General features: G+C 34.8%; 1 protein-coding gene across 1 annotated transcript; it reads right to left on the bottom strand.

Moving 5' to 3' along the window:
* Window positions 1-251: 251 nt before the first annotated feature.
* On the bottom strand, window positions 252-21,511 carry LOC123560518 (uncharacterized). The gene is made up of 11 exons (XM_045352701.2): window positions 21,281-21,511; window positions 19,403-19,441; window positions 17,080-17,121; window positions 15,114-15,223; window positions 13,857-13,928; window positions 12,896-12,945; window positions 12,538-12,590; window positions 11,893-11,981; window positions 3,714-3,782; window positions 732-918; window positions 252-365 (listed from the first exon to the last, which is right to left on the bottom strand). Exons 2-11 carry the CDS (start codon window positions 19,410-19,412, stop codon window positions 301-303), a joined length of 747 nt encoding a protein of 248 aa, XP_045208636.2. The 5' UTR covers window positions 19,413-19,441; window positions 21,281-21,511; the 3' UTR covers window positions 252-300.
* Window positions 21,512-25,668: the final 4,157 nt, after the last annotated feature.

Below are 25,668 nucleotides of genomic sequence, written 5' to 3'. Positions count from 1 at the left end.
AAATCAAAAGACTGTAAAGATACTTCTGAGTGAGCAGGCCATTTTGAATAAAAATATTCATTAACTGCGACTGTAAATTATATATACTTTCAAATCAACCCAGTGGCCCTTCTGTGCATTATTTCATCACGAGCAGGCACCTAGGTAGAAGACCTTCCGTAAGCCTGCTGGATGGCTTCGTCACGTGAAGAATCCAAGGCCCTTACTGAGGCTTGAACCCGTATCAATGAGGGGCAAGAAAGAAGAATATATTGAAATAAAATATTTTATTATGCTTGTTTGCTTACAAATTACATAATGTTACGGTATTTCTTTTAGCGTCTTCATGTCAAATTTTCCAACCTCTGCCATCTTGAAAAGCCTGTCTGAAAACATGAAATACATAATTATGTACGTACAATATCTAAAGTATCTATTGAAGTTCAGCCATATTTTAACGGTTGAATATTGACTAAAGGTAACGTATTTTCCACATGTAATGAAACTAATAAAAAAGATGACTTTAGGTGCAAAATAACCGAAGTATACAAAATGGAAGTAAGATAACAGTTACAGTTTTACAATTGTAAAGAATTAGGTTTGTAATTATACTACGACAGAGAAATGAAAAGTACTCAACAACTGTCAAATTTCATAACTATTGTAGTTACATGCTTGTTTAGACAGAGAGGTAAACACATCAGTTTGTCAAAAGATATTGTCATAGTAATACAAAATGAATAGTTTATTACCTCTCAGTTCTTCACACGTACCATAATTACATGCTGTATCTGCGCAACATGACGTGCATACAGTTGTTTGTCGCTTTCCAATATCTCCACATCTTTCGTTCCAAGTTAAACCCGGACCAGGTACTGTCGCATTTAGCACACAGACGCGATAATTTTCGTACGCTAGTGCCATTACACTATGACAAACCTTGAAATTTAAAGATATCCAATAGGAAGCTTTCACATAAATATTATTCTTAGATATTTACTTCAAATGTATAAAATCCTTAACAAATGTATTTAACTTTCCTGTATCTTAATACACATAAAATTGTTTATTTCATATTTACATAAACTCTGTGAAGTACTTGCTCATGTTTAGTTTCAAATATGAGTTTTGGATCTAATATACCTTTAAAACATTTTGCCTGAAAATTTGACACACATAGTGGAGCTTAAGTGAAATCCGCAAATAAGACCTATCAAAATAAATTTAGTAAATGCCATGACGAGACATTTTGACGGTTGGCACAAAATTTGTATATCAGAAGAGTTGGCAGCAACGTGAATATTCTTTAATAGCAGAGTATTGCTGGTAAGTGACGATTTATGACTAGATACTCGAATAAGTTTGAAAACATTAGGATGTGACGAAACCTCCAGTAAAGCCTGGCTGCCTCAATAGCTCACTGGTGGACTGTCCCACTTTAAGTGAAGGAGTTCGTTGGCTCAGTCTCGGGTCACGTGATACCAAAGACGTGAAAAATGGTACTATATAATAGCTCCCTTGCTTGGCACTTGACAATATTTAAAGGGCTGTACCAGCAGGTAAACTAAACCAAGGTAAGTACCTGGTACTGGATATGGACGTCTAGTTTGTCGTACACAGTTTTTTGTAGCTCATATTGTTTACTGATTACAATAAACAAAGCTTACATTTACCTTTTAGCTTTATCCAAACAGTTTTAACAATAAATAACATTCTATTTTAATGAACTACAATATACACTTATCTAGTACATTCTAGGCTTTAACAGACTATCATATAATGAACGTTCCAGTTTATTGCGTCGACGTTTCTTGCTCAAAACCCTGAACCCTAGCTCAAAGGTCAAGGTCACACTTGGAAGTCAGAAGTCGACAGGTCTTTTTTTTCTGACCGGTCCATAACTCTGCCATTCTTGAAGGGATTTTACAAGTACTGGGCACAAATGTACCCCATAACAAGACAATGTGTCGTGCACATTTTTCCGACCCCTGGCTCAAGGGACAAGTTACACTTAGCAGTCAGATGGTAACATGGCATGAACAGAGACCTTTTCTTGTCCAGTCTAGAACTCTGCCATCCACTAATGGATCGCAATATTACTTGGCATACATGTTACCCATAATCAAGCAACGTGTCAAACACAACACATAGAACCCTGGCTTAAAATGTAAGGTCACACTTGGAGATCAAAGGTCAATGGATTTCTTTTTTCAATCCGGTCCACAACTGTTTATTGTACTGAACTGTTTATTGTATTGTGATTGTATGTTCAGTATATATTATCTGTACCAGGGCCGGTGGTCATGTAGTTATAAAATGTTTGAGTGAATTTGAGACTTTGTTATGTTATGCAAAAAAGGATTTAAATATCAGTTGGCACAAATATTTCGTCAGTGAGCTACATGTCATGCGTAAACCCGGACCCTTAGCTGAGGGGTCAAGGTCATAATCGGGAGTCAAAGACAAACAGCCTTTTTCTTGTCTGGATTGTAACTACCCTTAAAGGGATTTTAATATTATTTAGCACAAATATATACCCCATGATAAGCTGATACAAATATCAAGGTCACACTTTTCGGTCAAAGGCCGGTAGGAGGTTTTCCTGTATGATCAATAACTGTCATTCATGAAGGGATTTTAATATTTCTTTGCACAAATATTTTCCATAATGAGACAACATGACTTACGGACCCCCTTATCCCTAACTCAATGGTCAGTCACTGTAGGAGGTCAATAGTCAATAAGATTTGATTACTTTCTGGTCCATAACTTTGCCATCAATTAAGGAATTTTGCTATTACTTGACACAACTGTAACCCAAAATAAGACGCTTTGTCAAGTGAAATTCCTAGACTCCTAGTTTAAAGGTCAAAGTCACACCTGAATGAAAAAGTCAACATTCATCTTTTCCTGTCCAGTATGTAAAATATTTTTATAGAAGCTCATATGTCATATGGACCCAGTTAATATTTGTAGGGTAATTTCTTCAGAATTACTTCCCTTTGATATTATGATACGTCCAATTTCAAAATGGAATGTTACCAAAATTGAAATTAAATACTTTTTTATATTTATAGATGGTATGAAACAATGAACAACTGTAGAGTTTTGTATACTGTGAAATCATTAATATTCGTGGGGGACTAATTTTCGTGGATTTCATGGTTGAGAATCCACGAAATTTAATCCCAACGAAAAAGTAAAATTCCCATTCATTTTATGTTCAAAAGATGAAATCCACGAATTCATATCCCCACGAAATTGCCGTTTTGACCAAAACCACGAAATTTCATGCCCACGAAATTAAATGATTTCACAGTATGCAAATTTCAATCCGAATGTTGTTATATAACATATTGTATATACAGTAAAAATTTTTTATACATCATTGACAGCTATCCGATCATTATGTTATACTGCAGTAGAGAAAATTAGTTGCCTTTCAGTAAGGGACTTTGTATTGAAATAATTGCAATAATTCATTCACTTGTTTAAAAACGAACGGGATAAAAATCTGACAGTGGCTGTGGCTAAGATATGCAGACACTCCCAACTCTATTCAAGTCAGCGTTGGTAAATTCAAATTTAGTTAGGGATATATTGGTGCCCCTCCCAAGCTCCGGGGCAACATCAGTTGTGAACGGCTTATTGTAAGATATACGATTGCTTGCTAATTGCAGTGCGCGCTAGGTATATACTTAGTATATTTTAATAGACAATTACTATATACTTACTAATTTGGAGAAACAGCCAGAATCAAAAGTGTCTCGTCCACCAACATCCTTTTGACTTATATAACACATCTGGAGCACAAAATACAAGCTGTTCCTTAAATACTTTAATGCTGTTAGGGAGATAGGCTGTACATATGTTTACGTTTTGGGGGTTATATTACAGACGGCTAATCGCGACATATTACGTGTTGGATTGTACTTAAAAATGAAAAGTTGAATTATAAAACATTGTTTTCGTCAGGATATCAGCGTAATGGTAACTACAACAGTGAACACGTGTGAGATCTGTCCAGTAAGGCCTCTTCCGAGCAGAAAAGGACAAAAACACCGTATAACAATTGCTGACTTAATCCATTTAACACAGATTTTTATATGAATGTTTATTCCGTTTTAACTCATCATTATAAGCTCCAAACTGTAAGAAATAAATGATGAAATCATTTCAGTTTAAATCATTAACTTGCATATTATGGCAATCTGGAAGCGAAAACGAAACTTTTAAATGATATTAATAAATTCTTGCATTATTAGAATAGTTATATATCTTTTTACTTTCATACAAAAAAAAAAAGAAAATATAAATATATATTATATTGAAAGCTAACCTTGGGTGCCTTCATCCGTCTACTTTGGACTTAATCAGCTAATGATCTTCTTTACATTGACTGGGGATTAAGATTAACTCAACCCGAGGGCGTTAGTGGTGTTAATGCTGGTTAAAGCAAACGTTACTATTGGTGTTGATCCAAAGTTAGCTTTCAATATGTCAGGAAAAACAATTAAAAAGAAGGATATCAGGAAAAACAATTAAAATAAAGGATTTCTTTTCACATTTTTACGTATGTAGTCACTGGTTTCTCAACTGAAAATTTTGTATTTTGCGACAAAATACAATTTGACGTCAACTACATATATTAAGTATGTAACGTTTCGGAACAACGGTGAACGGTTTGGATCTGTCTGAACGAAAAAAGGACCAGTTTTACAGCTGTAAAACGTCTGTAAAAGACCTGTATTTTGAAATTACAACTGTAAAAGACCTGTAAGTGGAAAAATGATCAGAAATACAGTTGAAATTTTCAGGTGTAAAATATGAAGGTCTCAATTTACAGCTGTGAAACTTTTACTGTTTAAAGTTACAGCTGTAAAATGACCATGTCTCAAAATTACAGCTGTAACATTTTTGGAGGGAAACATGAGTATTGTCAGCCATCTTTAATGCATTTTGGCGGGATATAACTGAAATTCACACAGACATCACATCTTGTAAAATTTTGGAATTTAAAGCGGTATAGAGTAAGTACAGATGTTTAATTGTCTATAATAGTTGTAAAAGGACATGTATAAGAACATACATTAACAATTTACTCTATACTTGAAGCCGATAAGTTTAAAAGAAATAATTACAAGATTGTCATATGTTTTCATGACTGACAAAGAAAATTTTATAACAAGATCTGCAAATGTCCTACTTTGTATCCTACCCTTGAATTTTGCTGTTGCTATACTGTACTCATACCACATATACGTTACGTACTAGATCATTTATTTTGCTATTTTCATAGTAATTGCTACCTTATCTAGAGAATTACAATTCATCCTAAAACTTTTTGCACCTCTACTTTCGTCCCTTAAAATAATGCCCTCTTTTTCAACACCTATAATATTTCTACAGCTGTAACTTTTGGGCATTTTTACAGCTGTAACTTTTTTCATTTTTACAGCTGTAACTTTTGGGCATTTTTACAGCTGTAACTTTTTCACAGGTGTAGCTCATTTGCATATTTCGAACTGTTTTACAGTCGTTTGACAGCTGTAAATTGAAATCTACAACTGTAAAATCAATGTTGTTATATAAAATCTACAGGTGTAAATTTGGAATATTTAGAATAAGCATGACTGTTATTTTGAACAAAAATACAGGTCTTTTACAGCTGTAAAATTTCGTACAGGTATAAGTCATGATGCGGTTTGGATAACAACTAGATTCTCATAATCTGTATTTATTGTATTGTTTATTTTAACAGTGTACTAGAAGAAAATGCATGGAAATTTTCGGTGCAAGTATTTGGTACCGTAAGTCTCTCATATTTATAATATATATATATTAATCAATCAAGGATATGTCAGTGTAAATAAGCTGTGCGTTGGTTTTCTAAGAAATCGTCGTTAAACTGTCACAAATCGCCCCAAAGTACAATTAATTTCCCATAGGGTTACATACAAATATATCAATGGTTAACGGTTTTGATCTAGTCATGATGCGGTTTGGATAAAACTAGATTCTCATAATCTGTATTTTAATAAAACTAAATTCAACTACATTTATCTCCTTCACTTATTTCTGAATTATTCTCTAATACATGAACAGTACGAAATCCAGCTTTCGCAATAGACTTTTCGACCAGGTAGATACGCGGCAACTTGAAATTAAGCATCTAATTTCAACTTGTGCTATAAATTTACCTCGAATAGTAGAAATCTTGAAGTTTTTAAAATGCAAAGCACTTTGTGGATATAATCAAACATTTTAAAGTGCAGAACAAAAACAATTTATCTGTTTGCGTTTGTAATGTTGGGGGCCTAAAGTCAAAATAGTACAATAAGTGAAAAAAATCCAGATTTCGTCCAGGCGTTGGAACAACATGACATCATAATGCTATCTGAAACTCAAAGGTCAGAGAAAGAAACAATGCATCTACGTTCAAAGTTTAGAAAGGGGTCAGGTAATGGTAGATATTTTGGATGTCTTAGTATATTCATTAAAAAAGAATTATGTAAAAAGCATGTGTAATTTTTTCCAACAGAATGTTCAGAATATCAATGATTAAAGATTAAGAAAGGTTGTATAAATACTGATAAGGATATTTACCTTTGCCTTTGTTAGAAATGAGAAAGCAAACGTTTCTATTGATGATATTAAGAAGGACATACTATGTTTTCGAAATGAGTGAAATAATTATCTGTTGTGATTTAAATGCTAGAACTGGTACTGAGCATGACTAAAGTCAGGACAACAATGACAAATTCATTGACCTAGACGAATGTTACAATGCGATTACTTAACGACAGAATTTTACATCTTTTAAACCACAAGAATGTTCTTTTTTTTGTTTTTTTTTTTAATTGAACGTCGCACCGACACATGATAGGTCATATGGCGACTTCTTAGCTTTAATGGTGGAGGAAGACCCCAGGTGCCGCTCCCGTTATTTCATCACGAGCGGGCACCTGGGTAGAACCACCGACCTTCCGTAAGCCAGCTGGATGGCTTCCTCACGTGAAGAATTCAACGCCCCGAGTGAGGCTCGAACCCACATCGAAGAGGGGCAAGTGATTTAAAGTCAACGACCACTCGGCCACGGAGTGGGCTACTGCATATATTAAGCCACTACTGAAGAAAAATGATCCAACACAACCCGAAAATTATCGAGGCATTGTAATCAATTTAAGCACATCAAAAGTTTTCAGCATAGCAATAAATGAGAGGCTTAACAAGTGTATAGCAGACAACAGCATCATCAACGAATGTTAGATTTGATTTTCAAAACCTAGCAGACCATCAGGTCATGTTTGTACTGAAAACAATAATAGATAAATAAAAGAATTCGGGAAGTAAGCAATTATATGCATGCGATATTGAAATTAAGAAGGCATTTTATCCAGTTTTGCATCCAGCTGTTAAACATTGGAATTGGGGGCTTGTTGTACAAAATCCTCAGCAACATGTTAAAGAAATCTGCACTGTGTTTTAAGGACGGTATCAGCGTTTCAGAAACATTCGTGTTCAATGTTTGACTGAAACAAGGCGATGTTTTTCTTTTGTGTTTTGAGTCCTGATTTATTCAAAATATTCACGAACTCTCTACCAGAATATTTAAACAGTGCTGATGGTACAGTTGAACTGAATGGGAAAACTATTCATTGCTTAATGTATGCAGATGACATCGTAATCTTTTCAATATCACAAGACGGGCTACAACAACGAATTAACGGAATAGAGCTTTTCTGCCAAGAATGGGATTTAGATTCCAGCACCGAGAAGACAAAAGTCTAACAAGCAAGTTCGGTACCCGAAAGAAAGTTCATATTTCAGGATGAGCGGCTAGAATATGTCCAGCATTACAGCTTTCTTGGTGTGGAATTTGCAGTGAGCGGCACTTCTTCTATGGCGAAAGATAAACTGTATAAAGGAGTCTAAAAACCTCTTTCAAGATTTCAAATTTAATTGTTAACACAGAACCATTGGTTAGAAATTATTTACATTTATTTGACTCAATGATGAAACCTATTTTATGATAAGGTTCTAAAATTTGGGGTACAATATAATACCTTTTCAGCAAACTTCAAACGGACTGCGAATGTACAGTCGATTTATAAAGACAACATTGCAGACAAAGCCCATTTGAATTTTTAATGCCTATTTTAGGTGTATCCAAATCAGGTCAAATATTAGCTGTGTGAAGATGGCTAAACAAACGACATACGACATTCAAGATAATTGAATGTCGTTCAGTACGCAACATACAACAAATGACATTCGAAAAATATTGATTGTCGTGCAACAAACGACAAATGTCATTCAAAAAATTGAATGTCATTCAGTACGCAACATACGACATAAGACATTTTGAATGTCGTGCAATAAACGACATATGACATATGACATTCGAAAGAAATTGAATGTCGTTTAGTACGCGACATACGAGATTCGGAAAAAAGTTGAATGTCGTGCAACAAACGACATACGACAAACGACATTCAAAGAATTTTGATGCCGTGCAAAATGACATTGGACATATGACATTCGAACTTTAACCTTTTAGTAAAAAACTGAATGTCGTTCAGCACACGACATACGCCATATGACATTCGAAAAAAGTTGAATGTCATCCAAAGAAAGACATTTGACATGCAACATTCGAACTTTAACCAATGAAAATGAATGTCTTCAGCACGCAAACTTCAAACGGACTGCGAATGTACAGTCGATTTATAAAGACAACATTGCAGACAAAGCCCATTTGAATTTTTAATGTCTATTTTAGGTGTATCCAAAACAGGTCAAATATTAGCTGTGTGAAGATGGCTAAACAAACGACATACGACATTCAAGATAATTGAATGTCGTTCAGTACGCAACATACAACAAACGACATTCGAAAAATATTGAGTGTCGTGCAACAAACGACATATGTCATTCAAAAAATTGAATGTCATTCAGTACGCAACATACGACATAAGACATTTTGAATGTCGTGCAATAAACGACATATGACATATGACATTCGAAAGAAATTGAATGTCGTTTAGTACGCGACATACGAGATTCGGAAAAAAGTTGAATGTCATGCAACAAACGACATACGACAAATGACATTCAAAGAATTTTAATGCCGTGCAAAAATGACATTGGACATATGACATTCGAACTTTAACCTTTTAGTAAAAAAATGAATGTCGTTCAGCACACGACATACGCCATATGACATTCGAAAAAAGTTGAATGTCATCCAAAAAAAGACATTGGACATACGACATTCGAACTTTAACCAATGAAAATGAATGTCTTCAGCACGCGACATACAACATTCGAAAAAAAGTTGAAATTTGTGCAAAAAATGACATTTGACATACGACATTCAACATTTTGTAAAAGTTCGAATGTCAGATGTCCAATGTCGTTTTCTGCACAACTTTCAACTTTTTTTCGAATGTTGTATGTCGTATTTCGCGTGAACGACATTCAACTTCTTTTGTTAAAGTTTGAATGTCGTTTTTCTCCACGACATTCAACCTCTTTTCAAATGTCGTATGTCGTGTGCTGATAGACATTCATTTTTTCAGGTAAAAGTTTGAATGTCAAATGTCCGATGTCGTTTTTTGCACGATATTCAACTTTTCCTGAATGTCGTATGTCGCGTGCTGAACGACATTCAACATTTTTTGTCAAAGTTCAGATGTTGTATGTTGTATGCACGACATTCAATTTTCTTTAACATCGTATGTTATTTGTTGCACGACATTCAACCTCTTTTCAAATGTCGTATGTTGCGTGCTGAATGATATTTCATTTTTTTCAGGTTAAAGTTTGAATGTCATTTATGTCCAATGTCGTTTTTTTTGCACGACATTCAACATTTTTGGAATGTCGTATGTCACGTGCTGAACGCCATTCAACCTTTTTGTCAAAGTTCGAATGTCGATGTTCAGTGTCGTTTTCTGCACGACATCCAACCATTTTTCGAAATTTCCTCTAAATTGAAGAGCACATTTTACATACATGTTCATACAACATACAAATAAAATAAAATGCTATACATGTATTTACACAATTATAGCAGTAGGCCTATAACCCATACAAAAGGTAACAGTGCAAATGTGCATGCAATATATTAACTTTAAATTCATTCACAAAAGCTAAGGAAATATAGAATGTCACATGTTCGACAATTCGTATATTACTGTAGAATATTAACTAAATATCAAATTGCAAGAAAAAGTGGGAGGCCATACACATATGATATTTTTTTATCAATTCATGTAAAGTATTCTATTCTTAACTTATTACATGGGGGAGAATACAATAAATGTCGCATATTCAAAAAAAAAAAATAAGTATGACCGTAGAATATCGATATACGAACTGGCTCAGAGGGAGAAATCTTCCTATATATTTACAATACATGTATGAATTCAAAATTTTGATTTTTTGTCCTTAAACGCAAACATAAACAGGAGGTAACAGTATATACACTTCACAATATTGCGATCATTTGTTTAATCTAGTCCTGTTCACACTGGACATTCACATAAATAAAAATTCTAATAATAATATTAATAAAAAATAGTGCTTCTAGGTCATGCAGACAGGCAAAACAGGTAGAGCGATTCATTTGTATTACCCATTTCCACGAAAACGAAACAGAAAGAGGTAAAAATGATGCTTCTTCTGTTTACCAACATTGACTTAAATCACTCGTATGTCGTATGTCGCGTGCTGAACGACATTTATTTTTGTAGGTTAAAGTTCGAATGTCGTATGTCCAATGTCGTTTCTGCACGACATTCAACTTTTTACAATGTTGTTTTGTCATTTGTTGCACGACATTCAACATCTTTCGAATGTCGTATGTTGCATACTGAATGTCGTATGTCGCATACTGAACGACATTCAATTGTTTAGGCTAATGCCGTTTTCTGCATGATATTTAACATTTTTTCAAAAGTCGTATGTCGCGTGCTGAACAGCATTCATTTTTTAGTTTAAAGTTCGAATGTCATATGTCCAATGTCGTTTTTTTTTTTTGCATGACATTCAACATTCGAAATTTGTATGCCGTATGTCGTTTCTTGCATGACATTCAATTTTTTTTCGAGTGTCATTTGTTGTATGGTTTGTAAAACAATTCAACGGCAATAACTCTGGTTACAGAAGTGATTCTGACGAAACTTGCGCTTGCACCACCTCCTTATAATGATCTACTTTATCGATCAATAGGGAAAATTATACTTTATTAAGGGGAATAATACTAATAGTGAGCACAAGTGATATGCTAATTAATAACTATATGATGTTTGTTGATTCTAGATAAAATGCTAATTTAATTATAAGCATTTCATTTTTTTTTCAACAAATCAAATTTTACTGGGTCAAGGGGGATAAAAGGTCATGTGCTAATTATTAATTTTGTGCGGTTTGTTGATTCTGGCTGAAAAACTTTTTTAGTTATAGTAATTGTTCTCATTTTTTAACCAAATCTGGGGGTCTAGCGGTGATGGAGAAAGGCTCTGCTTTTACTGGGTCAAGAGCACTCAGTGTAAAAACTAAATGTGAGCAAAGGTCATGTGCTAAATAATTGGTGATTCTAGCTAAAAGACTTAATTTCGGACGCACTCACGCACTGACGAACAGCTGGAAGAACAGCGCAAAAACAATATCACTCCGCCTTCGATAAAAATTAACGCAAGGATACATATTTTAAAAAACGACGTCATACACTTGATACGAACTTCAGAAGTCAGTATGGAAAAGTAATGACGATTCCGATTCCATTACGGTAATGGATAGTTAAAACGAGTATTTGATAATTCCCAATAAACAAAGAATGAAAACAAAACAATAACACAGTTTTTGAACTGAAGAGGAATATCCTTAAATAAACATTATTTTTGTTACCTCGTTTGGTTGGCAAGGCGCTAAGTTCACACAAGGCATATCAGCTCTCTGGTGATTGCATTTATAACACTGCGAATTGCCAATGGTGTCTGTTAAATACAGTAAAGACTAATACACATAGTTTTATCTGTTTATTTGACTTGTGTTGCTTTATATGTTTCATTAAAAGAACCAGATAAGACATAAAACTTCCCTGTATCGTTGGTTGTATAAGTAACGTGCGATTCAATATATTCAAGGCTATTGATGAACATGTAGATGTCATCTATTTCTAATAACAAATTCGAAAGAAAGTACTGGGGAAGAAAGTGAGTACATAATGGGGCGGCTCTATATGTGGAAATGGCAGTATGTTGGGCCTGGAAGCTAACGAAGCAAACTATATTATGGGTTGGAAAGCAATTGCAAAAAGAGAATTTTATAAAAGAATACGTACAAGACGTAGATACCAGAAGTTTATTTGAGCAAGAATGAATATTCGGCAACATAACAGCATTTGAAAAATAAAAACATCCTGCAATAATAGCACGTGAATTGCCTTGTTAAACATACTTTTTCTCCCGTTAATACATGCTCGGATCCAATGAAAACGTATTTTTATACAATAATCATGTTTTAAATAGCTCTTTACAATATAAGTCTTACCATCTTTGATTCCACAAAGGCGTTTGTTGCAGTCTTCTTCAAAAGCACAACATCTGTAATGGTCTTAAATTTATCAGTATATCATACATCTATGAAAATATCTAACGAAACTTGTGTTTCTGGAAACAAAACAATGAAGTTCTGTCGTCCGACTTAAATCGTGCACAAACCACAAGATCTGAAATTGGCTTTGTTGTAGCCCATTGATTATGAATATAACAATTTACATGAAACTTCCGAACCACTTGGTGCGTAGTAAATGATTTTTGCATTTTATGACTAGTACTGGATGCGATATTGCCCTTGTCCAGTACTAAGTATGTTCATTTACAATATTAGACAAGAACTTCATATTTACCTTGAACATAACACCAAATCGCCCCTCTTCCTGCCTGATCGTGAACAAACCTGCAAGTCAATAACACGGATATGTACTTCTAAAATTCTGAAACATCTACACCGATCTAAACAGATATAATTCTAGAACAAACCTACAACATAAGTACACAGAGCAAAACTCCTGAATTTTCTGGAATTAAAATGCAAGATAATTACACGGAACTCTCACCTTTAAAAGTTAACAAGCATGCGCGGATCCAGCCAATTTTCTCAGAGGGGGTCCGACACCGCCCCTCCCCCACCCCCTGGAAAATTTTGAAATTTAGCGCTTCATTTTCTGCATTCATGGGCATTCTAGGAGCATTCAAGAACACCGTTCCACTGCAATTCTATTACAATATACCCTTTATTTTCACAGTTTTATGGGCTAACGGTTAAACCTGTTAACTTTGGGAAAATGATAAAATCAGATAAGTTTCTTTTAGATGATTAATATATATATGAATCATGTCGGGGTCGTATGTAGCAGCAGCCGCATATACTTTGAATGCGGTCCTAATGTTGTCCTTTTTTAAAATATTTTCTTTTCATTTTGTCGTCTTTCCTTTTTTAAAGTTTTTCCAGAGGGGGTCCGGACCCCCGGTCCCCCCCCCCCCCCCGCCTCCCCTCTGGATCCGCGCATGACAAGAATCATACTGATGAACTGTATCAGTAGGGTAACACCTTCAGTTACGCTTAATAAAAACGACATGTATGTATTCATGATTCTTTTATAAAGCCGGTCCTTGCTTATGTGAATTGTTTTAGACCTATTAGCCTAATTGTATCTAAGATTTTACATACATGTATGTTTAGTGATTGTGGCAAATATCGCTTAACAATATGATACCATTAAGGTTTTTGATGTACATATCCAATTGACAACATGATTGGGATACAACTCGGGTTCAGTTTGACTACATAATGGTTTACAAACTTACATCTTTCGCACGGCAGCCTCCTTCGAACACTACGGTCAGTTGATCAGTGCGAAGCTGATCCATATAGCATTCCTGTAAGTAATGTATTCCAGATGTTGGAGTAGTCATATTTCCACTGCTATTTTTCCAATGTTATTTTCTCATAGTTTATACTAATTTATTTTAGGTCAATTGCGAAGCAAGTTCTACAACTTATGTTAATCACTTTCGACACCTCATTCATGATGGAATCCATCGTCACGCCACGACATCGCATTAGAGTGGTCAGTGGTGAAACCACAACTAGGGAGCTTAATGGAGCGTAGGCCTACCTAACCTCACTTTGGCCTACCTAACCTCACTTTGGCCTACCTAACCTCAATTTTGCCCTTACTGTAAATAAAAGGTATCCCCATCAAGTGGACAAGTCGTATTGATTAATATGTAATGTTCAATTTCGGTATGACTTTTGTACCGCTGATATGGGGGTTCGAATTGTTGATATCGAAAATAACTTTTTTGTTGATTTGAAGTAACCTTTGTGATGCTGATATAAGGGTGTTGCTGATGTAGAATAACTTGAATAGCTGATATGGAGTAAATTTCGAGTTGCAAATATTAATTCACTTTTACTGCTGACATAATATCAACTTATCTAATCATATGCAAAACGTTTAAATTTGTAACTAATGCCATTTTATTTATTTGTTGAAATTAAAAGCACAAAGATTAAATGAAAGAAAAGGAAAACATTCTTATTTTAAAACTATGACAGTTATAACAGTTTCCATTTCAGTAGATGTCATAGAAAGGGCCTCCTTGGCGGAGTGGTTTAGGTCGCTGACTTTAGTCACTTGCTTCTTACCGATGTGGGTTTCGAGCATCATACAGGGGCGTTTAATTCTTTATGTGAGGACTCCATCCAGCTGGCTTACGGGAGGTCGGCAGGCTCTACCCAGGTGCTCGCCCGTGATGAAATAATGCGCGAAGAGGCACCTGGGGTCTGCCTCCACTATCATAGATGGAAAATCGCCATATGACATAACTGCGACGGTTCGACGTTAAACCAAACAAAAAATGGCGAAGACAATCGTTTACAGTGAACAACGTTTTAGAACTATATGTTTACACTATTTGTAAGTCTCTTTAATGAATGTGTTGCTCCTATTCAGTATAGAAGAACAGGTGTGTGTAGCTTTTTAGATGTTGCTCCTATCATTTCGTTTGAGCTAGAAAACCATGCCCTGAATGAACGGAACATTTTAGAATTTTACTTACTTCAAGGATGCTATCACAAGTTACTAATTTATTGCAGTCGGAAAGCGTACTAGCTCTGTTGCATAAACGACATCGTATAGTTGTATTAGATGGCATCGTTTGGGAATTCACTGAAAGACAGAAAACGTGACTTTATTGCTAACTTTTAATACGTAGGAACAGAATATCAAAGGACTGTGAACATGTAAACTCGGTTTTTGTTTCATAGTGTACCACTTGATTATTAATAAGAGGAGAATACCGGTATGTTAGTGCGAATCGGAAGGTCAATAGATAAAGCATTGGAATGGTAATCTATGCAACGGGTTCGAGTCATGGTGTGACTGCACATTTTGCTCATCCTGTGATACAAAACTTTGGTGCACAAAACTGGGCCTTGATAGAATTACACTGATTAGTTTCCGACGCCTGTAACTGCTTTATGTATAGTACCTTCCAGCTTCAAAATAGTAGGGATTTATGTCACGGTTAGAACTGATTATTAAAAAGTGAGAATATGTGTAAGCTTCCTAGTAGCTCGGTCGGCAGAGTATAATACCGGAACAGTATTTCGAGGCCTCGATTTCCGTACTAGTCTAGTTTCACATTTTTCTCGCAAGCATTCTTTCCAAATATAGCAAACCTTGTCATTATTCTTGCTTCTGATACACTCTGTTAAAATCTAGCAAACATAGCACACTGAGCTGAGAATGCTTAGTTTTCATTAGCTACACAGTCTTTGGAAAACAAATGCGGACATAGTTTTCAGGTTGTGTTTTCAAGTAAAAAAGTGTAACTTTACAAAACCATACAAAATTTAACGGAGCTTTCTTATGTAACAACATAGACATTTAATTAAAGTCATTCCCTACCCATTTACTGGGCTAAATTTAGGCCTTATGATCGTTTTACTATACATTTGTGTTAAAATTTTAATTGTTTGCATTATTTTTTTTACTTTGATTCTGAAATATAATTAATTCCGTCGTGAACAAGACCCAGGTGGATGAATTTTGTACATTTTCTGACATTCTAAGGACAAAAAATGGACTTTTTATCCAGGAATCGCTGCAGAAGTAGGCGCAGATATCCGAAATATGGTCAGAACATTTGAGCATACTGAGTTGAAGAGGCAGCTATACAACATGTGGCGACGATCTCCCAGTTCTCTCCGTTTTAACAGGTCATATTTTCTATTCAGACACACAGTCAAAATCTCATTGGTCCGCGTGTTCCATCTATCTTTAAAAGCAATTAAAAACAGTACTTTTTAATATAACACACGGAAAATCCTGTAATTACACAGTCCCGTCAATATTTTCTAACTTATCCACCATTCTGAAACCTAAAGGAATCAGTCTCATGCAACTAGTTAATAATTAAAAATTAACTTTTGTAACTATTAAAGCTACTTGCCCACAGTTTATGTGAAATTTTTCACATGTTCGTTTCCGCCAAGTTTGGCAATAGAATGTATGTTATGACACTGAAAAATGATGAAGTTGATGAAAATAAAATTTAGATGAAATACGTCAATTTCTTTACCTAGACGCAACAACAGTTAAACTATAGTTACAAAAGTAGATGATAGAACTAAGCCTTTAAAGATCTGAATGAATGATACTGGTTATGAATCTGGGACAAAACAACTAGTTTCTGTCGCGTTTCTATAAAGATAGTATATAAACTGAAGAAATAAATAAAACTATCTAGGGAAGACATAAATGATAAAAAAAAAAAAACAGCAACAACAACAACAACAAAAAAACAACAACAAGAAAATAAAAAACAAAAAACCAACAACAGAACAATGACAAAGGAATGCCATTAGAATGTTTACTGTCAACTTACTGTATTATCGGTATGAAGTTCATGTACTGAAAAAGTACGTTGTTCTAGTTATTTTACTAATACATTTACATAAACCTATGATAGATTTCATATTTAAGATATTTCTAGATAAAAAAAATAACTTGTTTTTGCTTACCTTGAAATGTCCAAAAGGACATAACTACGAGTAAGAGAGCACCTGCAGAAAGAAAAGACAAATCAATGTGATAAAAAGACGTGGACCTAGCCGCTTATACTTTTATTGGTATGTAAGTTCGTGCATATCACGACATATATCGTATGGAGAACATCATCAAAATGGTCATTAAAGTAATGCCCGGATGAGAATATTTGATCACTCATCACATCGTGTTTTAAACGCTTTATCGAAATGATAAAAAAATATCTAAACGAACATACGACGTCAAACCGACGTCGGCGACTAAAATCCTACGAATAACATAATTTTAAACCATGCGCACGACATCTGACTGCCGTTGAAGCTATACGTACGTCTAAGCAAAGTTGGATATATGTCGGATTAAAAATGAAATGACTTTTGAGCTTACAAATGTAGCTCAATTAGGCGCGTGCAACTTGTAGAATAGACGCTAACACATGTGTTTTTATGCAACACGATGTTTTAAAATAATAAGTAATTCAATATTAATTTCTTAACAGGTAAAGGGTTTGTTTCTTAATAATTCTAAAATTCGTATAATTGCTACGAGGGTCCTGCAAAAAGTTCTGTCACTAATGGGCTTCCAGATATTTTTTACCCAAGTATTTTTTAAAACGCTTTATTGCACTTGAATGGTGTGTCCAATAGCTAGCGATATCCGTTTATTTCCAGCAAATTGCTTTTCAAATGATCGGGTTATTATACCGAGCAATTTACTTGACACATTTTAAAATGGATGAAAAGACTGGAAGTCATAGCTATATTTAATGCCGCATTAGGTTTGATATAGATTCAAAGCAGATATTTGATGAACTGTGTAGTATATATGGACCTCAGACAATTTCAGAGCCACAGTTTTTAGGTTGGTTAAAGCTTTTAAAGGTGGGAAATTATCTGTCGAAGATGATACCCGTTCTGGTAGGCCTAAAACCTCTGTTACCAAGGCAAACATCGCTGCTGTAAAAGTTGTGGCCGAACAGGATGTGCGATTGCCGGTGAAAGATACAGCCAGTTGTGTTGGCATATCAGAAGGCAGTGTGAAAACAATTCTGAAAAAGCGTTTGGACACGAGAAAGGTTTGCGCTAGCTGGGTACCTCATTTGTTCACAAAAGAGCAAAAGAAACGACGCCTTAGATATGTCCGAGAACTTTTGAAAACGTACAATGGCTGTGATAGTCTGGCTATTTCTAACATGCTAAAACCTGAGTGCACATGCCTGAGTCACAGAAAAGGGCTGATACTAAGCAATGGAAGCGAAAAGATCATAAAACGCCCTTGTATTGTCAAGAGCACCGTAAGTTCGAAAAAGATACTAGTATTGCACGCAATTTTCCTCAATTCTAGTGGGCCAGTCGTTCAAGTTCCTTGTCCATCTGGTATTACAGTCAATGGAAATTCTACAAGAGCTCTGCATTGAAGAAAATGAAAAAAATACGAAACTTCCATACAAATGATGGCCAGGAGTACATCTTGTACACGACAACGCCTCCTCTCACAAGTGCGAGGTCGTAAAGATCTTTCTTGGCTTATGAAGAGGTAAAAGTTGTAAACCAGCTGCATTATTCACCTGACCTGAGTCCCTGTGACATTTTTATTTCCCGGGCTTAAGAAAATGCTTTCTAGAAAGAAATTAATGTCCCGAAGTTCCCTTGGCAACGTTATTTACCAGTTTCTCCAACAGATACCAAAAGAAGACTATTTATCTGCTTTTCACAATTACGTAAAAAGATTACAAAATGTGCTTCAAGCTTATTGGAACCACTCTCGAGTCAGCTTCCCGGAAAAAAAGAACAGTACTGTTGTTATATGAGAAGTCATTGTTTTGACCCCAATTGCATAAAATACAACAATGTCGTGAATATGTGAATATACGCATTTAGTTGTAGACAGTTATATGAAATAAAGGACTGCCTCAATCGGGAATTGATCCGATTTTAACTCATTCCATATGATTTGAAAAGAACCGTCTGATGACAGCATCGATTCCGTATCATTTTAATGGTAGATTTTGGATTCAAAACAAATTTGCCCATATTTGTATTGATGCGCAAGACGTTGCGGTTCGGTCAAGTTATTTGGACGCTTATTAGGCAAAAGGAAAAAGCGTATCCTTCCAAAAAATCCGAAATTAGACGCTTTGTGCACGTGCCGGAAGGACACATTTTTTAATTCGATAGTATAAATCGGTAGAATCGATTCCCTGTTAATTAACAACAATTCCGAGCGGTATTTCGTAATAAGAAGTGTTTTAGTACACTCTATGACAGTTTTATATATTTTCAAACATATTGTACTTACCTCTTTTCATTGTTTGGTATCTTAGAGTATTGATGCGCACTGAAATTTAAATAAAATTGAACTAGATTCATTATAGTTTCACCGGAATAATTAATCTTGCTTATTCCTTTAAATTTCAATAACCTCACAATGGTAATGACGGCTGACGGTTACAGAACACCGCATGTCAGCATGATTCTTTTTTTTTCACATCACAACCGCTGTCATTCACGCGGATATATATCAGGTTTTAAACTTTTAATCACGCCAACAGGCCAAGTTTAAAAAGGTAAAAAGGAGTCCTATTCTATTTACATATCTGACTGCGCCCAGCTATGCCATTCAGAGGAATAGATATTAAGAAAAGCAAATCTGACATTGTCATATGTAATTTATTATTCTTTGTAATTGCACAAGGAACAGAAATAAATTGCTCACTGTAAACAAAGATTCTATTGTTCTGGTTCAATGTGACCTTGACCTTTGACCTATTGACCTCAAAATCAACTGGGGCAATCTGCTGGTCATGAGCAACCTCTCTTTAAAGTTTTGTGATCCTACCCCCAAGCCTGCTCAAGTTAATGTCCGAAAAGGGTTTGACTGTTCCGGGTCAATTTGACCTTGACCTTTGGCCTACTGACTCAATATCTATAGGGATCATCTGCTGGTCATGATTAAACACTCTATTAACTTTCATCATCCTTGGCCCAAGCGTTTTTGAGTTATCATCCTGAAACTGTTTAACTGTTCCTGGCCAATGTGGCCTTGAACTTTGACCTAATGATCTCAAAGTTAGTAAAGATCACCTACCGGTCATTATCAACCTCTCTATCAACTTTTATGATCCTAGGCACAAGTATTCTTGAGTTATCATCCGGAAACCGTTTAACTGTTCCGAGTCACTGTGACCTTGACCTTTGATATTCTGACCTCAAAATTAATAGGGATCATCTACTGATAATGACCAAACTCCTCATAAACTTTCATGATCCTAGGCCAAAGCGTTCTTGAGTTATCATCCGGAAACGGATCTACATACCGACCAACAGACCGACCGACATCTGCAAAACAATATACCCCTGCTTCTGTGAAGGGTGGGGGAGGGGGATATAATAATTATACGCTGAGATTAAGTTCTTAACTTAGTGAAAAATTACTACACTACAGAAATCATAGAAAGAGGGTAAAGCCGGAGTATAGTTCACGAATGCATTTTATAACTTGTCTAAGATCAGTGTATTAAGTGCATAACTTTTCAGGGTGTATTTATGCAAATTGCAAGATGATAATTCAATCCTCCGTCCGTTTTATTGGTCTACACGTCTCATATCTGAGTAGTCATCACATTATCAAACAGGATAATCTAGCAATTGTAGAGGCGTCAGTCGCGAAACATACACTGTGCCTTGCCATTTTGACATTGTATCCTCTTTGAATAAACCTTTTAACATATTTTTCAAATATTTTACAAAAGTAAGCATTATGTTTGATTTTGCATAGTTTATATACGACACCCGCATAGTAAATGGTGTGTATAGGACTGTTTTAAGATTTGTTTGTATTTCCTAGGAAATATTTTGTATAAGTCTTCCGTCCTTTGCGACAACTGTAAAACTGTTTATCAATTTTTTCTTGTAATTCGAAAATATCAATTTCGAAATCATATCTTTTATCCTAAATTGTTAAATAAAAGGGTCTAAAATAGCGCTTTTAAATCCGAGGTATTAGGTTTTAATGTTGTAATTCGTCATTTCTGAAAAATATGGGTTTTAAATATCATTAAGGTATCTTTAGTTCATAAAGTAACTGCTTTTAGAAAGAATGTGCAATTTAATAAAGACATGGGATACAACGAAAAAATAGGCAGAAGATGGCATAAAATGTTTAAAGTTTACTTACCGGAAGTAAAACTTGGAACAAAATGTCAAACGATGAACTACTTTTGAAAACCCTTAGTAGTTAAGATAAGACTGACCTATATAAAATCACTTTGTCATATATCAGCAAACGTGATAAAATGTAATCACATATATACTGTTACACGGATGTTGTCAATATTCTGATTCTGGTACAGAATATTTTACAAGTAGTATTAATTTATATTCCACAGCTGTCTGATTAAGACTGAAAATAATTAATTTACCCAATCCTAAAAACGTGAATGAAATCGGCACAGGTCAAGTCTAATCAAATATATTAATTGAGCCGTGCCATGAGAAAACCAACATAGTGGGTTTGCGACCAGCATGGATCCAGACCAGCCTGCGCATCCGCGCAGTCTGGTCAGGATGCGCAGTCTGGTCAGGATCCATGCTGTTCGCTAACAGTTTCTCCAATTCCAATGCGCAGGCTGGTCTGGATCCATGCTGGTCGCAAACCCACTATGTTGGTTTTACCATGGCACAGCTCATATTAATTATGTCGCTTCATACGTACAGCATGAATAAAGCGATATAATTTAACTCTTTAAAATATATATACACTGCACATGTATTTCTGAAAAGATAAAATATACATATGTTTCATACATTCATACTATTTTTCATATATTATTAGTTACACTGCTTGTTGGTGACAGGATACGGAATATACGCTGTCCAGGAAATCCATATCAGGCGAGAGCGAAGCTCGAGCCTGATATGGATTTTCCAGACAGCGTATATCCCGTATCCTGTCACCAACAAGCTGTATAACGATTTTATCTTGCCGACTACCCTTTACTTACATGCTATAATCTAATATTTTGTAAAGTAACAAAGCGGCAAGCATTTTTTTAAAACAAAATTCATATCTGAAATGTACTAGCAGGATATGGAATATATCCTGTCTCCACGTGATGTCTGTTGACCAATAGAAATGCAAGAAACTTGTAGGAGGCAAGATAAATATGAATATTTTCTAAGACGTAATATTAGTCACATACTTAAACTGTTAATTGTTTTGATAACCAGATTTTCAAAGACAGTCTAGAAAGATAAAGATATAGTTAAAACTGCTTCAAGTAACGTTACCAGAGAAATAAACACAGTACTAGAAGCATCCTCGCCTGGCGCTCAGCATTAAGGATATAGTTTAAGGACGGCTTGAAATTCCAGTGAGGCATCACAATGAAGTTAGATATTGCACTCAATGCTACAAGTACACATCATCATTTACATCACAGAAAAATTGTTGAAAATGACGCCATTTCCGAACACACGCACGCACGCTCTGTCTCTACTACTACTTCTACTACTACTACGATACTTAAATGCCTACAATTGTATCGGCGCTTTGTCCTTATTTCGTGATTAGGCTTTATAACTAACTGACAGAAAATAACTATTGAATACACATACTTTAATGGCATGGTCATGACAGCAAATGAACGTAACCAGTTTTCTGAAATTGTACTCCACAAGAAACTAGCAACATTTAATCTAAACAAATGCCTCATATTATATCATTTATTATCGTTTAAAATTGCAGTACAGATGTCCAAGAGAATACTCATTCTTCACAATAACAACAGTTTATACTTCTCCTTAAAATAAAACTGTTTAGCAAAATGTTTATTTTAACAATGAGGAAGGAAAGTCGATTCCAAATGCGAATGCCATGTACGTTTGTATAGTTCATCTTAATTAAAGATTCAAACGTGCAAGCATATATAAATCCATTTGTAAAACTGTAATTACCATTTGGAAAAAGAAATCTGAACATGTATTTATGACTTTAAAGACATGCCACTCGATAGGAAAATACCGACGGGATTGAAACAAAATAAAATTTAAAAAATGGTCTTTTATTCTACTGTTTGCGACTACATTCAACGAATCAAATAGCCCCCTAAAGCCTACACCGGGCCGTCGCCGCAAAGCGAGCCCCCAAGGAGCCATGCGGCGGCGAGTAGGAGGGTCGTCGTGGTAAGCGTAGAATCCCGGCGTGTGATCGCAGTTGTAGAGCTGCCACGAGTATAGGTATTGGTTGTATTGGCAAATATTCCCGTGACAAAGTGTTGTTGATTTCTCTTTTAATATAAGACTACGATATTATTTCACATCATTAGGAATAACTTCATTTGTGATAATATGGCGTTTCATATTTTTAAAAATCTTTACTAGTGTTGAAATTTTTGTTAGAAAAAATATTGGATATTTAATTCAATTTTTGATTGTTGTTGGATCAAAAACTATTTAACAAATTTCAAATTACTCAACTATAACTCGTATGATGCTTAGTAGAATACATTATAAAGCTATTTATCTAACGCAGTCAAAAAGACAGCTGATTGTTGTCATCAATTTTCCTAACTTATCAGACAAGCAACAGAAACAGATGAACAAATTGTTAATTTCGCATCCAAAATAAGGAAATCAAATACACATTACGCAACATTTATTGTTATAAACCTGTTAAATTCTGATAGTTTCTCTTAATGTCTACTTCACAGCGTTTATCATCAAACATAGGCAAACACAGTCTGTATAGAAATGAAATAATCTCTGCATACTTTTATGATCGTTTTTATGCTATATCAGGAAAAAGACAGTGTTTCTATTTCTTAATCCATTAAGTATAGAGTTGATTTCGTTTGCTTAAATTCCTTTAAAAACATGTAATCAGCCTGGATAATTATGAACAGACGGCTTACATAATATTAAACCAAAGATAACGATTTCATCTCCTAGGATTATAAAATGTTTGAAAAATTAACATGTTTACATCTTTTAAAAGTCGTTGAGAATATAAGGGCCATAATTATGTCCTTGTTAATACAGGTTTCACGATTAATTTTTAAAGATAAAATAACGAAATTAAAAACAAATAATTTGATTATAAACTTCAATAAATTGAACACGATATCTTCATATTTACTACCTATACTTATATGTTTGACATGTCAAATTGCCGCTGGCGAAAATTATACGCACTTCCTGTAAAAGTATTTTGATGGACCAGGAAATAAATACAGTAAAGGTGAAAAATGTCGGTTATACAGCAATAGGACAGTAAGAGTAATACATTGATAAAAGAATAGTTACATTCAACCTATTATTTTCCATTTAAAAGTATGACGTTCATTTCGTATGAGGTGCGAATGTTACGTCAACGCTGCATAGAGATAACGGGCCGATGTTTTGACGACGTCCACGTATAATCAGGGAGAACGTTCCTTAGATGACGTCGCAGTTCTTCCGTCTAGTGAACAGAATCGTCGGGAAGCTGACTTTAATGTAAATGGAACAAAATGCGTGAAACTGATAATATTATCTTGTTTACAAATGGAAAAGGAAATATAATGTAAATATAAGAAATGAAACTTTTTTCGGCGTTCATGAGCGCGATTCATGGATTTGCCAACACTATTCTGTCGTTCATTTTGCATGAACACCAAAAAAACCTCATTTCTTAATACTACAATGAATAAGTTACAAGACGACAATAAATATGTTCATAAGCTAACCGTTGCAAGTCTGCTTTTAATGATTATATCAGACAAATGTTCTGAGCGAACCGATTTGCCTTTTTATATTGAAAGATTTTAAGAACAGTCTAGAACACAACATGACTTGAACTCAATCATTCACGTGTTAAGTGAATGTAAAAAAACGGACAAATACAATAAAGTACATCACCAGCCTATCGCCTGTAACACTACTGAAAATTGAAACGTTTTCCATAAATCACCGAGTATATCTTATGAGACTAATTCCGTGCACATGAATCCTACATTGTTTCCCATTTTAAACGACAATTGTTTTATATTTGCGAACTCTATATTACTAGTTAGTTCCTGTGCTAAGAATTGCAACACACGGCCTTTCAAATGTTTACTTACAGGAAGACTTTTTGATAAATGATTAACTGATGCAAATAAATGTAAAAATATGGTTTCGTTAAAAGATGGCTTGCTTTTTTTTAATGTTTTTGAAAAACTATAATATGTTAAAACGGACTTATTTTTTTCAACGGTTTGAGTGGTTTGAATTTATACGTCACATAGACCGTCAGTAGTATTAAACCATAGCAGTAATGTTTGAAATTCAAAATGCCAGTTTAATGATTATAAATCCTTATCATGCTGGACACGACTGTGTTTCTGCCTTTGCGACCAGTATAGATCATGATCAGCCTGCACATCCATGCAGTCTGATCATGATCTGCACTGTTCGCCATTCAGTCATTATTATTTTTCAGTAAGCACACAGCTTTTAACTGTCCGAAAACAGAATAAAAATACACCATAAAATATAAGTTAAATTGATGATAATTAACAGAATATGTTACCTCATAGTTGACATTTT

Source organism: Mercenaria mercenaria, chromosome 15 (assembly GCF_021730395.1).
Source record: "Mercenaria mercenaria strain notata chromosome 15, MADL_Memer_1, whole genome shotgun sequence".
NCBI lineage: Eukaryota > Metazoa > Mollusca > Bivalvia > Venerida > Veneridae > Mercenaria > Mercenaria mercenaria.
This window is presented reverse-complemented; position numbering and strand designations above follow the sequence as displayed.